General features: G+C 35.9%; 1 protein-coding gene across 1 annotated transcript; it reads right to left on the reverse strand.

The window, feature by feature from the left end:
- Window positions 1–7814: 7814 nt before the first annotated feature.
- TMEM244 (transmembrane protein 244) lies at window positions 7815–18459 on the reverse strand. The gene is made up of 6 exons (XM_086875192.1): window positions 18304–18459; window positions 16092–16177; window positions 15465–15538; window positions 12438–12563; window positions 10935–10979; window positions 7815–10004 (listed from the first exon to the last, which is right to left on the reverse strand). Exons 1-6 carry the CDS (start codon window positions 18334–18336, stop codon window positions 9910–9912), a joined length of 459 nt encoding a protein of 152 aa, XP_086731318.1. The 5' UTR covers window positions 18337–18459; the 3' UTR covers window positions 7815–9909.
- Between the last annotated feature and the right edge of the window lie 395 nt (window positions 18460–18854).

Raw genomic sequence — 18854 nt, forward strand, 5'->3', positions numbered from 1 at the left:
TGATGGAGAGTTGCTTTGCAAGCTCATCTGCCAGCTCCCTCATCACCCTAGGATGGATCCCACCTGGTCCCATAGATTCATGAACATCCAAGAGTCTCAGCAGTTCTCTGACTGCCTCCTCCGGGATAACAGGGGGACCATTCTGCTCCCTGACACCATTTACCAGCCCAGGAGGACAGTTGTCCTGAGGACAAGCCGTCTTCCCACTAAAGACTGAGACAAAGAAGGCATTGAGCACTTCTGCCTTCTCCTCATCTGCAGTTACTAAGTTCCTTCCTGCATCCAGTAGAGAACAAAGGTTGGTCTTACTTTTCCTTTTACCATTCATATATTTGTAAAAACATTTTAAGCATTTTTATTATCCTCTATAGAAGTTGCCAAATTAAGTTCAAACTGAGCCTTGGCCTCCCTATTTTTTTTCCTACATGCCCTAGCAACACCCTTAAATACTTCCTGAGACACCTGACCTTCTTTCAAAGATGACCCATCCTCTTTTGATTCCTAAGTTCCTTTAAAACCTCCTTGCCCATCCAGGCTGGACGTTTACCGTGTCAACTTGCCTTTTGGCACACAGGGACAGTCTGTTCCTGTGCCCTCAAGATCTGTTTTAAAGCACGGCCACCTTTCCTGAGCTCTCTTGTTTTTAAGGGCTGCTTCCCAAGGAACTCTCTGAATAAGTCTCCTAAACAGCCAAAGTCTGCCCTCCACAAGTCCAGTGTAAAAGTCTTATTAGTGTTCCTCCTGATTTCACCAAATATCGAGAACTCTATGATTTCATGATGACTATGCCCCAAGTGGCCTCCAACCACCACACACCCACCAGCCCATCTCTATTTGCAAACAACAGGTCTAACAGTCCCTCCCCTGGTGGGCTCACCCACCAGCTGTGACAAAAAGCTGTCCTCCACACACTAAGAACTCCCTGGACGGTCTCTTTTCTGCTGCATTACATTCCCAGCAGATGTCTGGCAGGTTGAAGTCACCTACAAGAACAACGGCTGGTGATCCCGAAATATTCTCCAGCTGCTTAGAGAATAAGTTGTCCATCTCCTCTTCTTGGTTGTGTGGACAATAACAGCCTCCCAGTAGGATGTCAGCCTTGTCTGCCTTCCCCTGAATTCTTACCCACAGGCATTCAACTTCATCATCATTAGTTTCAATACCCATGGCATCAAAAGCCTCCCTAATATACTTAATGACTCACTCTAATGAAGGATTTCACTCTGTAGATAACATTCAAACTACTGAAACTTATAAACAAAGATAACCCACAGTACCTGAAATGTTTCCAGCCCACCAGGAGGTATTTGGGGTCTGTGGGCAGCTTAAAAGTAAGCTTAGTGCCACAAAGACACAATTTAAATGTTTGCTATAAATTATAAGCTTAAGCTATTAAACTTCTGTAAACTATTATAATAAGCTATTATTGACAATATAATCTTATATTGATTATAAATTGATCAGCTATTATGGATTCATATATATGTATTTATATGAAAATATATATACACATATTTACTGTATTTTATCTATATATATGTACATCTCTAGAAGTAAGCTGGCTACAGTTAATTTCATTTCAGTTTTTCTAGAAAGAACTGCTTGAAAATCCCCATAGAGAGTAGGAATTTTAACTCAGTTTGTGGTTTCCTGTAGTTTCTAATCCCTTCTGTCTATGCATTCTAGACAGCATCAGATTTGTGAGAAAAGTTTATTTAGTTTTGGGGGGTTTAATGAATCAGACAGATTACAGATTCTGTACAAATATAGGAGATGATTTAGATAGTTAAAATAGGTTTGGGGGTTTTTTTAGCAGTGGGTAAATATGCAACTTGGATGTTTTTGTCTCATTGTATATATGTTTTTATAGCCCACATCCTCAAGTTTGTTGTTTCATCAATGCCATTATTTTACGCTCCATAAATTCTTTCTGTACTTCCTGTATTTCTCAGCTCATGTCAATCAGAGCAACAAAATGTTTGCCCTTCACTTTCTAGCTTGTTCTCATCCTCTGTGCTGCTTTCCACACCATTTTCTGCAAAGTAGAGTAGAGGTAGTGTTTCATCTCTAGCAGTGTTAGCACAGTTGGCTTATTTGTTTTGTACATAATAAATATTGGTTATCTCTCATTTGTGTTCCTTAAGTAATACTTACTTGCTAATTCCATGCTTGCATTTATCCATATAACATTTTTTTCTTTCAGAAAGATCAGCAGTATGATGTAGCTTAAAAATTCTATTAAAATTCAAACTGTTTGTTCCCTAAAATGTTTAAATCATCTTGCTAGCCTAAAAATTCCTCTCAGATATTAATTTTTTTCCCTTTTTTCCCCTGCAAGAATTTCAACTTTCCATGAAAAAAAATTCTAAAAAGTCTGTTTTACAATTTATAAAAAGACTTTCCAAAATGTTTGAAATGAAACATTAACTTCAGGAGTTTTGTTTTAGTATTTCTTCACTTTATTCCATTTTTTGACTTAAATTTTTTTGCATCACGTTCCAGTGTATTTTAGCAGTCAAGAGGGTAACACATGTTTTGATTATATTCTGTCAGAAGATTTTTACAAAAAGGAATTTTAGATTTTTGAGTAATCAGCACTTTCTAGCAGAAAGCTATCCATCAGAAAATTTTAAATAATTTGGAGGACTAAAAATTTAGCCCACTATTTTCACCATGCTAGAGATGAAAGCAAAGCTTTTCAGGATAAAGCATTTGGTTCGTCCATAGTGGACAAGTGAGGCATAAGCTGTTAGAAGGGGGAAATAAATTCCTAATCCTATTACCTAAAAGATGGCTTATTCCCAGCTGATCATCATATGTTCTTTTTACAGTATCTAGCTGACTTAATACAATTTCTTGAGGTTTCTTTCCCATTCTTACATTTTCCACTTGCAATCGTCATTGGGATGTGTACAAGTTGGCAAACCTCAGCATGCCAAACGAGCATGTCGGGGTAGTGAGGTTGAAAGAGAAGAGAAGTGTATTAGGTGTAATTATGGCTAAAGAATCTGAAAAAGAGCTACCACCTTTTGAAGTCAGAGCTTTGCCTGCAGAGGAAATCCTTGGGAAAGGATTCAAGTAAGCTCCATGGAATGAAGAGGCACAGTCCGTATAAATATAGACTCCATCAAAATGCACTTTGAGTATTGTCAGAAGAGTTCACTGGCTCTAAAATGGATCAGGTGATTATGATGAAGTGTCAGGAGGATATAGGAGCTCTCAGATGTCTTGAGCATCTCATATTCTGATACATAAAAGCATCCAGTTCCACCTGGAGAATGAAGCGTTCATAATTTAACACAATCTGCAGGCAGAACTTCAGAGAAGAGGTGAAAGAAGATTCTGGTGACAAAATTGAGTTACGTTTGGTAGCCTGAGACAATTTGCCATTGCGAGGCTGGAGTGCTACAGCAGCAATTGTCATCATGAACTCTAGAATTTATGTGAGACATAGTTTGGATAATTTTAGGTTTTTTTTAATGGAGAAAGCAGGGTTGAGAACAGAAATGCACCATGAACTACTAACATCTGCAAGGTTTTCTCTGCAGACTCAGAAAGAACATTTGTGATTGCAGTAGAATTGTAAATGCGTGATATTTGTACTGTTGGTATAGTCTAGTAATCTTATAGATACATAATCTAATAAAAGCAGCAAAAATTTATTGTCATGTTTTTAATATCTTCATCAGATGTTCTGTATCATGGAAAATACACGCACTTTATCATAAACAGAACTCAAATATGCTTTATAATTTTCTTTCCTTAACTAAATAATAATATATTTCAAAGGTAAAAATGAAATTATAGATGTGCTTTCCTAGAATTCCTGCACACTATCCATGTTTATTAAAAATACATGGAAATTTTTTTCCTATACTCTTCCTGTAAAAATATACGGTGGTTTGGATTTTTTCATCTGCCATTAGTTGACTGTCAGGTGTAATTTTTTGTCTTTTTTTCCTTCAAAGCCAACCTGAATCACTCTGAAAAGGATACTCAAGCACTTAGCTATACCATTAATTTTCATGGAAAAATGCACTTTAAGGGAAAAAAATAAAAAAAAGGTGCAGCTTCAAGGTAACAGCAAGACATCAGTTTTCTGTGTTTGAAATTAACATAATGTTTTACATAATGATCCTCTCTGCTGATCATTAAAATAACATAGTTACCTCGGCAACTGGAACAGTCTGCAAATGTTATCTAGTGATACATAACACATTCTAAAAATACATACAACAAATAAGGTCTGAAACATTATCATTTGGGGGAAAAAGTTTTTTTCAATAAAATTACCTTCTGGTCTAAGCAGATTTTTGTGAGAAAATTTCAGTTCAGTAGAACTTTATTTTCATTCAAAACTGACTTTATTTGCTCAAAACTTGGAAACCTGATGTTTAATTTCCTAACAATATAAAAACTGTAGTTGCTTTGCAATTACAATTTCCATTTTTCTATAAATGTTTCAATGGCAAATGTTCAGGCAATAAAATTTATTTCTAAAGCAAGGGTTGAATGCTTAAAAAAATGCTGTAAAACATAGCATACCAAATAACTGCCTGATGATTCAGGGGATCTAGGGATTTCAGTGCTTTAGATCTGAATGTCTCATTCCTTGTACCCTTGTAGCTCTGTCCTGAACAACTGAGATCTAACGGGACTGAAATGAACCAACATTGACGCCTTTCACCTTTTTTCTTTTTCAAGCAAAACTTAATCAGCTGCACTCACTGATGGTGTTGGGTGTCTTAAAATGAATTTTTGTGTATCATTGATTTACTGAAAAGTTTTTCCAGGACTAGCTACCAGCACATCTCCCAGCAGAATGGAAAATTGCTCTGAGGTAGGTAACCTGGCTCATTGCCTTTAAGTTCTCTTTCATTCTCTCTCAGTATTGAAGCTGCTACATTCTTGAAACACCTTCTTGCCTCTGCCTTTGTCACTCACTGCCTGCCTTTCTCTCTCCTGGGAGCATACTAAGGAACACTCCAACTTTTGTAGGATTTGCTATAATTTTACAGAGAAGTTGTGTTAAAACAATCCCTTGTAATTCAGATTATTTTTAAATACTAAATTTGAGTCAATGTCAATATAATTTGCTGTTGAATTTGCTTGTGTAATTTGGCTATTATCTACACATTTTCTCAGTCCATACCATATGAGATATCAAACACATTGATCTTTTCTGTCAATTTTAATGCTACTTCTTTGTGTGGAACCCCATTAAGGTTTACAAAGTGTATCAAAGCACTTTTTTCAATATATTTCAAAAGCTATTGATCTAGATTCAATTTGAATTGAGAAGGTTTTGAAGACTGCTCGGACACTGGTAATTCTTAATGTGTTTGAGCATTCTGCCATAACCCATGGGTTTTTTTGTACACTTTCCTTTTGGATGTTGAAAATCCGATGAGAAGATCACTCTAAGAGAGCATCTGGATACTGTGGTCCTTTTATAAATATTGTTCCAGTAGAGGTGACAGGATCTTTGCTTTGGAAGCAAGAGTCAGCCCTTTGTTTACATATCTTTTTTGCAAATGCACATCAAATAATCTCCTATTAGGATTTCTTTTCCCTGGAAAGTAAGGAACAAAAAAGGCTGCAACAATCTTTAGATTTTAAGACAGTGAGAGCAAGGATGTAACATAATTTGCATCTTCCCTACAGGCTCAAGTTTCAACCATTCATCCTTCCATCTGAGTGCAACTATTTTCTAGGGGTTGGCCACCTGAACAGATTGGGGCCAAGGCCTTTCCTCAGGTTTTCATTGCAGAATTTGCTGCCATAGTGCTGCTTCCCAAATTGCCTAGTCCAAGCCCAGGCCATGCTACATGTTGGGACAACACTTAGGCACATATCTTTCCCTTCTTTCACCCTTGTTGGCAGAGGAAATCTGAGTGTACAAACTGGGAGAAGACTACAAGGTATTCCTTTTGCCCCCTGAATTGGTGGATGGAGTAGGACCTAAGTCTATCATAGAGCAAGCTTGCCCTACAAAACAGGCCTAATTATCCTGGTGCAACTGAAGAGCAACTGTAAAGGCAGGCATATCAATCTCCTTGAGCAGAGGAGAGGCTGGGACATTGCCTCACACTGAAAGTTTTAAAGCCAATAATAAAGGTATTAATTACACCATCAAATTTTATAACCAGTCTTAAGACCTTTATCCTCTCTGACATCTAATGAGAGAGTGCATGCTGTCTGGGGCCATGATTAGCTCAGAAAAAAAAAGAGAGATTAGAGTATTAGACATTACTGAGCAGATGGATGATTACACAGGATCTTAAGCCAAGAAATAATTATTCCAAGTACGTCACATTTGGAAAATAAAAAATGGTTAAATAAATCTTTGGAAACCTGTGGAGATTAACAAGGATGTAAGTTTATGGTGTGTCAACATACATATGGAATAAAGAATGTGTTAGGCTTTCACATCTTTTCTCAGTTTAACAAAGCTCATTTGGTCAAAAGACTGTGGGCCACAGGAATCCTGTGCATGTGTATCCAATGCAGGAAACGGCAGGTGACTCATCTACACTGCTGGTAATCCAGTATTATTCACACTGTGTTTTCTCGTATTTATTGGTGCCCCAGTTGATGGTATTTTTAGGAATGCAGAAATAATGAGTAGTGTAAGGTTTTGTTTTGCTCGCTTTTTAAAGTTTGCATACAAAAGAGATGGAAATGTTGATCAAGCAATTTACAGAGCTGGAAAAATGACAGGCTTAGTTTGTAATAACCAATTTTTTACTTCACTAGGAAACTAAAAGTATTTAACCTATATTTATGCAGAAATGCCAGCCAAAAATTGTAATGTTTCTTTTACTCTGTAATTCGATATTTGGGTTTTTTTATGTGACTGAGTTAGTTTTTTGGGCCCAGAGCAATGTTTGGGGATTTTTTGGCATTAGCCACTTTCATAGGTATTAGTCTAAGGATAGATGTTTAGAGTCTCAACTGCCCCCCTGCCACTTCACTCACATTCTTTGTTACAAGAAAGATACTTTGCCATTTGGAACAAGGATGAATGCAGAGCCCTTTAGAGCAAGGGTTGAACCAAGAACTATAATCTGTCTCAGTGGTTGGACATGATGAAAAGAAGTTTCTTGACTCTGAAAAGAAATCTTAAAATTACTCCAAGTATGGTATTATTAAGGTATGCTTTTTGTTTACTGTTCTATAGATTTCTGTTTGCAATTTCTAATCTTCCTCGCAGAAGAAGTCAGTGAAATCTCCTTCTGCTTGTAACTTTTTCTAGATTGATTACAACCCCACTGATACCTGGATATGTGCAAACTTGTGACAGCTAGACTACGTCACAAGGGGTTAAATTGCACTAAACCCACAACAACTACATTAGACAATATTCCTGTGACTGGATGAGTCAGGAAGCAAAGAATTCTAAAAATCCTGGGGCAGAAGCCACAAGCATAACATCACAGATTATGCTTGCAACTATGGATGTGGAGACCACCTGCTCTAGAATCATGTGTACATCACAGAGAAACAGATTGCTGCTTGTAAATGGCATACGAGTTTCATGTCATGAGGCTCCAGTGCTAAAAGCTCAGTCTGCAGATTTTTTTTTTTCTCGTTTCACTGATCTTGTCTGTTTCTGTCTTCTCGTTTCTTGTTTTCATGTGCCTTTTTTCCAAACACATGTCCCTGTTGTTTTCTCTGTTTTCTTTCTGCAGCTCTCTTTTCTTGCTGTCCTCAGCAGGTCTGCTGGGAAGCATAGACATTTTCCTTTGTCTCTTCCAACAGCTCTTCTTTACCACCTTGACTGTCTTGACCATAATCAAGAAGTCACATGCAAATTGCTCAAGTGGGACTTTATTTTTGTTCCAGAAACAGCCAGGTTTGTCATATTCAAAAGTACTATTTTGGTACCTCAGTTAGGATTCACACAGTATTATTAGATACTATATCTGAAGGCTTCTAACCAGGTAATGGGCACACAGATACAGCTCGTGGAGCTCATATGTTAACATTCATTTGCATAATATGAAATTTGCCTACACTTTAACATTAGGTGTAATATTTATCGTTGGACACAACATAGAAGTGATAGAAAAGATGAAATAAATAATGTTCCAATTGCCTCACAATTCCATATCTGAAAGTAATGCAAAAACCTAATCAGCCTTTAGTAGCTGGGCTAATGCTTTTAATCCTGGACAGAGCTCTTGCTGTGACTGATTTTCTATCACTGGCCTAGTTGTATGTACTTTGAAGAAATACTGTGACTATAGCACTCTTAATATTAGTCTTAAAGTATTTCTTGCTGGTGATTTAAAATTTTAAATAGAAAATAAAAGTTAAAAATGTTGAAACTGGGCAGCAGAGCTACTAAAAGCTGGGCTGACACATAGAAGAAAATCCTGTCAGGTTAAAAACAGAAACATGTTCCACCCCTGGATTAACTTTATATCTAATCCACTCATGTTCTGCCACATGGCACACTACCTACACACACAAACTATGTGAAGAGAACATGGGCACAAATTTATGGTAGACCTTATTCCCTTCCCATCCATTTGTATAGTTCTGAAGTGAAACTAACCTGGAAGAAGTGTCCAAATATTTTCCAAACTATAGTATCTGTTACCTGCACAGTCATATTTCTGAAGATTTGCAGGTCAGTTTATGGACTCTCCAGAATTATCCCTTCTGACTTCAGTATGCAGCATATTATGCTGAAATACTTCTAAAGTCTACATCTGTTCAGTGCTATGGATTTACATATTTGTTTTGTCTCTAAAATGACTTACATATCTATCATTCATGAGAAACTCCTTCTTTTGGGAGTCTTCTGAATGGTGCTTCTCACTGTACGTGTACTTTCAGTACTGGAACTTAATTGAAAATTTCAAAACTTGCAATAAATTTGAAGATGTTTGATTAGATCAACAGGGGACTGATTCTTCAGAGGCATTATCTGTTGAGTGAGATTAAGGCAAATGCAACATTCAGCACTCCTGTGCAAACAGCAATTTAGTCTTCCTCTTCTGAGCAAACTGCAGTTGAAATCCAATCACTGGATTTCATATTTAAGACTAAGTTGCCTTCTCACAATTTTTCTGTTACAGCTTTATTATTATTAAAGACATAAGGAGTAAATTGATGCCACTACTATGGTTTGTTTGTTGTTTTTAATTATCACTACCAATAAACCCCCACTGGTAGCTGGGGAAGAAAGAGGGATATGTAGAAAAGTGTCTGTCAGTAACATTTGCCTTTCCTCCTTTCAGCACAGGCAGACCATAAAGGAATCATCAGTGGAAGAAAAAATAACCTGAAGCTTTTGTAAAAAACATTTGCTTGTAGCACCCCTGGAAGAAAAAGGGTTAACCCAACATTAGGGGTTACACCTCTGCCTCCTGTTGCTTCTAAGTGAGAGCTTTAAGATGGAATGAGGTGCAGAGATATGTGCTGTTCAACGATTCTTCTTTACCAGGAGTTTATCAGTAAAGACTGCTTTAAACCTACACTGATTTATGCCAGATAGGGAGACTTGAAAGTTTTTCAGTGCTTGTGAGTGGTCTGACAGCAGCCTAAATTAGAGTCAGCATTTCATGAAATACAACAGATAACAGGCACCCTGAAAGCATTGCATTCAAATAAATGTTTTCCTTCTGCTTGTAGGATTTTGCAGAAATACTGCACTGTTGCTCTAATCCTCCTTATGGCTTCTAAAACAGAAACAGTGTGTCTAATTAGTTGATTAATAAAAAATGTACATACAAAAGATGAAAGTGATGAAATTGCCAAAAAAATAAGATACAAGAGGTCAGGCAAGCTAAATGTTAACCTTACAGTTTAACAGTTGCTAACTTCAGTTCATTTGAATTACACTGATTATTGAAACAGTAGAATTCACATAGATATAAAGACAAGTTCTAATACTCCTTTTCAAAAGTCATCTAGAATTGGGTAAATGAAGTTGTCTTTGAACAAGAAATATGCCAAAATCTGTCCTCCAGAGATCATTGAAATTACTCCAGATCCTGAAAGAAAAGATATGGTTGTTTTGTATTATTTTTTATAGTGGAATACAGACTTTATGATAAAATTTAAACTGAAATTCTTTTTTCTTCAATTAAAAAAAAAACAAAAAACAGCTTTCCTGCTTAAACATTTTACCCAAGGCTTTAACTACTTACAAAGATATCAGCCTCCACAACTGCTAATGCGAAAACAGTTGTAGGACAGGGAATATATCTATCTATCTCTCCCCATCGTTTAGGAATTTATTGCAGCTGTTGATCCGTGTTATCCATAATATAAGAAAGAAAAACAGAAGCCAGTCCTTTTCCCTTAACTACTCCTTTTCAAGATAATTTACTTCTCATGTAAAAATCTGCGCTTCCAATTTAACAGGAAATTAAACATTCAGAAATGTAATTTTGCCATTCACTTTGAGGAAATGTGATGACTGAAATTCATCTCATCATAAGTACTTGTATATAATGTTTGTAAAACTTGCCTCTGAGGGTACCTGGTTTTTTTCCATTGATTTTAAGGGGTATAAAGAAAGGCTACAACACTGGACAACTTTCTTTCTGACACCTGAATTGAGATAGATTTCTTCTTATTATAGATGAAATAAGTCATGATTAAGTCCTGACTAATTGAGATTAGTCAGGACTTAATCATGATTTATTTCAAGTCACATGTTTGCTGTTTGCAAGAGTAGTGTAAGATGAGCATATTTTGGCCTTAAAAGAGAGTATTTTTCTAAGGTGAGGAAAATCCTACTCCACCATTATTTACCTGTGTTATTAAAAGATATATGAATGAAAAGCCTGTACTTTTTCTTTAAATGTTGACAATTCTCAGAGCGAGGCAATAGATATTTAATAGAAACTATTCATATTATAAACACTAATTTTCTACATATATTTTAGCAACTTAAACTGTAAAGAATGAAATTATACCTAATGCCAGCCACCAATGTAGCATCAGAGGGAATTCAGACATAACTGCAAGAAGAAGAAAAGTAGAAATGTAAATTTTAAAACATCCAGAATGGGGACAAGTAAGCAGAGCACTGTGCTATCAAATGTTTCATGGATTATATGTTTTACATGTAGTGTAATGACAAATGCTTTAGGTCCTGACCAGTGCCTGCCTGGCCACACCCAAGCTGACCCACATCCCCACTGTGGGATAACTGCAGGGCCATTCTCCTGCCCCATACTGCCTCCCCCCAAAGAACTCTGATAGAGGTGATAAAGGGGGCTGGGACACACACTGCATATGCTGACAGCTCAGGGTCAGCCAGCAGAGGTTTAGTTTGCCGTCTGAAAAAAGCAATGGTAAATCTGGGGCTGTTGGGACATCAAGATGCATCATCCAATATAATGACAGAAACTAACTCCCTGTATAAATTATGTACAAATGGGGGGGTTTTGGTAGTTTTTGTAAATTCCTTGATTTAAATACAAAAATTATTAATGGGGAATAACAGAAGTTTAAATTCCAGAACACTAAATTTAGTAGATGATAAATTATGCTTAATTTTTTAAGATAAAGTCTCTGTTGGTCTCTCGCTTAATTTTTCAGGGAACTGGGAAATCTCACATCTCTATAAAGTGCTAATAGACAAATGGACAAATCAATGGAAAATGGAAGATGAATCTCTTTACAGTAGGGAGGGCATCCTAATTTTTCAAAAATATTTTCTTTTTTCTGCATTCTAGAATAAACATTTTAACTTCATTGCTTAAAAAAAAAAAAAGGATTTTCTTTTATAGATATGAGATAGGGTCTGGCAAGGATGGAGTTAAAATATATTTCCTAATTAGCCATGGAAGCATTCTGCTAAACAGCATGAGAAGATGAGATTGCTAGGTGCTGGCAAAAAGAGATGATGAGTCTCATTTACAGCAGCTAATTCTTTTCATTTTCTTTACTTTAGGAGGAAGAGTTTCATGGGGGAAAAGGATTTTCAGTGGTAAAATGCTTCATTTTCCTCATGGAAATTTAGTTCAAATGATCTAACTTAAAACATTTGCACTGACTTTGCTGAAGCAATACCCCATTTGCACTTGGAACTTGAGCTAAAGTTTTAATGAGTAGTTCTTAAAATATCCAGACATGAACAACTATTAATGTTTTGTTTTGAATAAAACACACCTCCCAGATGCAGAAATTGTATCTAGCCTGGATCTGTTTGATACGAATTGTTAGAATATGAACTAAATCTCTGATTTTAAAATAAGAATATTGTGGTTAAAAGTTCTGCAAAAAATCCAGAATTAAGTTTAAATGGGAAGATTTAAATAGAGGCATGAGTCAAATGGATGGAAAATAGAGATACATATGTATTTAGCTTTCAGGCAAAATTAAATTAGTCCAATAATACATTAGATGAATCATAGTGGATTTTTTCTTCAACTTGTGATACTGTGCAAATATTTAGCAGTAAACCTACTTACCAACTGAAGTTATGATGATATGAATAATAGTAACTGTTACAGCATAGTCCCAAACCCATTCTTCCACAACCAGAGCAAACAGCAGACCACAAATGAAGAAAGTTATTTCCAAGGATATCACAAGAACTGTAAATGAAAATAGGATATTTTCACCAAACACGGTTTTGAAAGGCTTCCTCTCATATTCCAAATGATAGCAATAAGAAGATAAAACACCTGAGATAGCTATGCAGATTTTCCTAAATCTGAGTTCAGTTTTGGGCCCTTCACTACAAGACAGATATTGAGGTGCTGGAGTGTGCCCAGAGAGGAGCAGCAGAGTGAAGGGTCTGGAACACAAGTCCTTTGAAGAGCAGCTGAGGGAGCTGGGGGTGTTGAGCCTGGAGAAAAGAAGTCTCAAGGGGGTCTTATCCCTCTATTCAACTGCCTGAGAGGAGGCTATAGCCAGGTGGGGATGAGCTGCTTCTCCCAGGCAACCAGCAACAGGTTGTTGATGGCCATAAGTTGTACCAGGAGTAGAAATGGCCATAAGTTGTACCAGGGGAGGCATAGATTGGGTATTAGGAAACCTTTTTTCACAGAAAAGGCTGTGAATCTTTGAAACTGCCCATGGAAGTGGTGGAGTCTCCGTCTCTGGAAGCACTTAAAAAAGAGTGTGGATATGATACTTGGTAATGGTGAATGCGAGCATGACAGTGGTGCCACACTGATGATTTGACATGGTGATCTTAAAAATCTTTTTCAACCTAGATGGTTCTGTGATTCTATGATTCTATTAAATATTATGCTTATGTTTTCCATATAAAGATATTTTTTTTGCCACAGACATCTGTGTGGGTGGTAACCTGATTTGCCTATAGATTTTAAAATATTATATATTTTATAAAAAAACGTGTAATAACAGGATTATGACCAGTGATAGCACTATGACTGATTTACGTAGCCTAGATGAGAAATTTGAAGAAAATTTTCCTTAGGGACCATCCACATTCTTTGCATATGGTGCCAAGTAGATTTGTTTGCTACTGACATAGGTAATTTTTTTCTCAAACAAAACAAAATTGTGTGTTTAAGGGGTTGTGCTTGGTGAGAAACTTCATCGCTTCCTCCCTTCATTGTATCATATATTTCTATGGTATATGTACCAAAATATCTACATCTCTCTATACATATATTTCTATCTCAAAACAATTTAAAGACATAGAAAGGGAGACAGAGCAGAGAGCCTAGAATCCCTACAAGCAGGAGCCTGGCTTTTCTTGGTGCTGTGTGGCTATGTGGGCTTGCAGGGAAAATGCTTCATGTCCCTTCTGCTTCAGTCCTGAGTTCACATACAACAGGCCATAAACATGAGTTTGTAATTCAGATAATTGTCCATCTAAATGCAATCTGTTCTTCTTTTTAAGTACATGGGCATATAAAAGTAACGCTTTTATTGGAATTTTTTATTTTTCTTACTGTTGCAATAACCTAATCTCTATGATTGTCATAGCTGACAGTAGAGACCATATTTCTTTTTATCTTTTCACTCAATTTATACAGTGAAATTTACTTTGGCAGCATTTTGTGCCCTCCAATTTTATTATTTTATTTAGAGGGTCTATTACTCCCTACTGATGGATGGATCTTTCAATGAGCAGTTTAAAAAAATTCTAAAAAAAATAAGAAAAATATAACTGAAAAAATCACATGTGGTTAGGAAAGTGGGAAATAAGACTTAAAACTTGATGTTTCACAATGCATTATAGTATGTTTTGTTTATCATATTTCATGAATCCCTTTAAATTATGCCAGCAATTTAGTAATTTAGAAAGGGGTTTTAATGTAGGCAAATGCTCTGGAAACTTTTTTACAAAACTGGGAATCCAGAAAGGATATACTGAGCTGATTTCCATCTTTATTTTGAGATTATCATAAGACAGAATTCTGTTTTTAACAGGAATGAGTGAAACTCCTGAGTAAACAAATTCTCATTTGCAACATCATTTAGACATCTTTTGACTCTATGCCCTTGGGTTTTAAACATGCTCTTATGTTCTGTGTTTCCATGCCATTTTCATGGATGGACAGAAAGGAGGATGGGATGCTAATTGATGGTATGAAATAGCTGCTGTCTTTGGCATATAAACATGTTGCACCAAACTGACTGATAAAATTTGTAGGGAAAAAAATCATGTTACATGATACAGTAATTGCATGTTGTCCTGAAAAGTAATTTTAATGGAATATTCTTTAATTCATTTTTTCCACTGGCATAACATAAATGTTCTTTCTTCATCTGAAATTGGTATTAACACTGTACAAACATCCATGCATTTTTATTACTCTTTTAACCTACAAACTAACCAATTTACTTTTGAACTTTATGTATTTTACTGACAGATTATGAGGTTTGCCTTTGTAAAATAGATTGCAAATTTGGTAAAATTTTATGTATGCATGCACTTTTTTAGGAATGACAGTTTAGCAAAAATAATATATTTTGAGAGCTTCAGAATCATTGCAGAAATTTGTATTAGGATTTATAAAGGTACTTTTAGGGATTGAGCTACAATCAAATTCTGATATTTTAATGCCCACTGTATTCAAGCATTACCAAAGCAAAATTGCCATTACTTAAATGTGACCCTTTTCTCTGATCTGAATCCAGTGATTCATAAGAAATTTGCTGCAGTATGAAAATTAAATTAAACAACTTTGTGGAGGAACTTGATATAGGTAATTGTTCTGCAATGAAAATGAATCATCGTGGCAGAGCAGGACATTTTCTTCTGATGATGCAAGATGAGAAGAAGAACTCAACAAAAAGCCTAAAATTCACTTGAATGTTAAGTAGCAGTACAGAAATGAGAAGCTCTGGCAAGATGCATAAACATTTAATTGCAGTGTAGTTAAAATACAGAAATCATTGGTATTACTAAAACAGCTTTAAAATACTGTCCATTGGAAGACAAGTTTACATTTACATGCAATATATTTTCTTGAGTGAGGGGAAAAAAAATAAAAAGAGAAACAAACTTCAGTTACCTAAATAATATGGGTTAATCCATGAGGGATTTGTTTTAAAATCAAAAGGTGCCAAACCATCCAACATTTTAATCCTGTGGAAACAAAATTAATAAATTTAAACAGGGAGTTTTAGTAATCTCTTAGTGATTACATGACATATTATAAGAGTTTTTAAATAGGATTTCAAATGGCATACTCTGGGTTTTTGCAAGCTCGCTAAGTCCCATTCTGAGTTGTGGTTTTGCCCTTGCTCACTTTTATTTAAGATGTTTGGTGCTATGCATGCTAATCAGTAACTTCCTAGGAGGATATAATTTGTCTTTTTCATTGACTATAAAATCTTTATTTTCCTTTTTTTCATGTCATCTTTTCTCTTACATTCATTAATTTACATGGTACAACTGCAAGAAAGAGTATTAGAATCAACATTTTATATTAGTTTTGAGTCTCCACTTGCCAATTTGTGCACTTGGAAGAAAGTTCAGGTACAACAATTCAACTGAATTTGAAAAATTATGTTCACAGAATAACCAGGCCAGGATGCCTCCAGTCTGGATGCTTCCTTTAAATAGGCATATTTAAAGGAATATGGACCCATGAGGTTCAGTATGCCAGCATATCAGACTAAAGACAAGGAGATCATACCTGAATACTGCAAAGCACACAGAGAGGACCACATAATACACAGTGTAGAAAACTATTATGCATATCAACAGGTTCACCAGAACGACCTGCAAAAGGGCATAAAACAGTAAAACCTAAAGCCATGTTAACATAAGGCATTCTCAGAAAGTAATTCTAGGTTTCTATCAAAAAATAATGTGAAAAAAAGTTTATAAAATAAAACATTTAGGGAGGATTTTTACTGTTGCTGCATACACAAATGTGCTAAAAGCTCATTGGTACATTTCAGCTCCAAATGTGTGGCTATAATGTATGGCTTTGTTTCCATCATGTATTGTTATATGCCTGCTATATATACAATTTAAAAGTGTTGCTAAAAGGAGAAGGACATTTCTTGACAGTTATTAAGAAATTGAGAAGATACAGAGAAAAGACTCAAAAGGGAGTTGTAGCTAGAAACGTTTGGGGTTTTTCTTCATTAGGGCCACAGTCCTAAAGAGGTCAATCTGTTTAGCTCCAAGGGATGATTTGATTATGATGGATAAGTACCTTCACAGAAAATACCAGGTACTTAAGGGGTCTTTAATCTATCAGAAAAGACACAAGAAGTAAACAGTTACAAGTTCTAGCTAGACAAATTGGAAAGATGCAGGAAGGACATCTTGACTTGTAATTACCCAATGGAACTAACTCCCTTTGGAAATAAGATATCCTACTAAGCAGTAGTAGATGCTTTTGAGGATGAAACTTCAACTCCAACATTAATTTCTGGCCTTAGTTCTTTGAGTGGTTGTGTGGTAGGTAATGTATTTACAGAAGCATCCAACGTTGACAGAAGTGGGAACACTGTGAATATATCAAAACACCTATTTTTATATTGACAAATGTTGTAAAGTGTTAAATATTGAAGACTGCATCTATCTCCCAAAAGAAGAGAGAAACTAAGGACCTTTAGTTTCTAATGCAACAGGAGATAAACCCATCATGCCTGTAGAAACTGATATCTGTCAATAAGAAAAAGTCCAGGACAGTCTTACTCTTTTTATTTTTTATTCCCTATGTCAAAACAAAGCCAAGCAAAAACTGAGAACTATTAATCTCTTCAGCCACATTTGTTTGTAGGCTAAATACAGCTCCTTTGTACTGCCTGTATTCTTATTCTAAATGAAAATTGGCCAAATAACCCATTTGATCCCTTCTTTTTGACAGTGCACAACAATGGTAATTAACTACAATGTCATGTGTAAGTTTGGCATGCTGCCTCCTACTCCCCTGAACACAACTTCAAGCATTGGAAGTTTAATGTTTGGCACATTTTTGGTGGGGATCTTTTTTGTTTCATTGCTCTGGGCAGCTGCACTTTTCCTGGGATTCTCCTTTATCTCTTGCCCCTCCTTTTTGCAACTGCCTCTGTGAAGCCTTATCTGCCCTAGATGGGGATTGGTACAGTAATAAAAGTGGTGAGAGAGGGCTGAAGGGAAAATCACACAGCTGCAGGATGGCTGCGAGACAATGACCTATTGACCTGTAATTACAGTAGGCAAATTCCTAGCCTGGAAGTCAGCAACAAACTTTCATTGGCATCAAAGGCACAGTGTTTTTCTCTTTGTACCTGGAATATTCTTAATCCTTGTTTTAGGGATGTTGTGGGGTATAGTATGCTTTGCTCACTTGAGTAAGCCGAGGAAATGCACACAACACAAAAAGGAAAACACTGAATATTTTCCAGTTTTATCACATTCTACCTCATTTTTTTTATTTCACCTAGCCACAGAAAGTTAAACATACTTTTGCTGGTTTTTTTTTAATCTGAGAATACTTTTATTTTCAATCTATTTTCCCCTTTCTAGATCTTCTGATATTTCAAATCAAAAAACTCACAAGTTAAAATCTACAGGATTATTCATTATATGTCAAAACAACTTGAAGAATCTTAGGAAATCACTGGTGACATCAAATGTAAAATTTTATGACACTTCCAAGAATTTTATCTCCTAAGTGGATCAACATCACATATTTGAAATCCTTTTTATAAGATGTACTTTGCAGTACTTGCTGCCAGCACTATAGGATAGAGTATCCCCTTAATTTTGGGTTTTATATAAGAAGAGAACATTGAAGAACAGTCTGTAAGAATGAAAGCAACAGCTCATTCCAGCCCCACAGCAATTGTCTAATTCTCTAATACTATCTGGTGACATATACAACACTAAATAATCTCAATTCCCTTTACCTTGGTTTCAGCAGTTTTGACCTTGAGAGCCATGGACACATGATGAGTGAAAGGAAGTGCTGTTGCTATATTCCGTATGCCAGCTTTAGCAGGAAGAAGCAGCTGGTTTTCACCCCAAAAAACATTCTAATGGGTAAGTATAGGACAGGGTAGGGTGAGGTGAGTTGATTGGATTAAACTGATTTGAGACAGAAGACATCTGTGAGCTAAATGTAAGCCGCTGAAGAGCAGAGAGAAAATCCTGCTTGCTCATGCAGTGTTCGTACTTTCGTAGCTGCAGTCAGCCAAAGCATATCTAAAATAAAATTTGGCTATTTAGACACAACATTATTATTCTTTTCTACCTTTTAATTGCCTTTTTTTCAGCATTCATGTGATCACAGTTCCTTGGCTTTATTATAACTTCCTACTCTTAATGATCTTTTACCTTTTCTAGCATTAATTCTATTTACTATAGATGTGAAGTGGTACATTCTTCACAATGTTTTTTGCTAACATTTTTCTTCTGACTATCACTTTATTACATCAAGTATAATTCACATTAAATTAGG

This window comes from Cyanistes caeruleus, chromosome 2, assembly GCF_971803275.1.
Source record: "Cyanistes caeruleus chromosome 2, bCyaCae1.hap1.1, whole genome shotgun sequence".
Lineage (NCBI taxonomy): Eukaryota > Metazoa > Chordata > Aves > Passeriformes > Paridae > Cyanistes > Cyanistes caeruleus.

Bases quoted from the DNA above. Each gene is read 5' to 3' on its own strand.
- TMEM244 (XM_086875192.1), bottom strand. From the start codon at position 18,336: ATGGCTCTCAAGGTCAAAACTGCTGAAACCAAG. The intron at 15,539-16,091 runs GTATGATCTCCT...TTGTTTCCACAG, and splicing joins GTGTGCTTTGCAGTATTCAG to GATTAAAATGTTGGATGGTT. The intron at 10,980-12,437 runs GTAAGTAGGTTT...TTCTTCTTGCAG, and splicing joins TATCATCATAACTTCAGTTG to TTATGTCTGAATTCCCTCTG.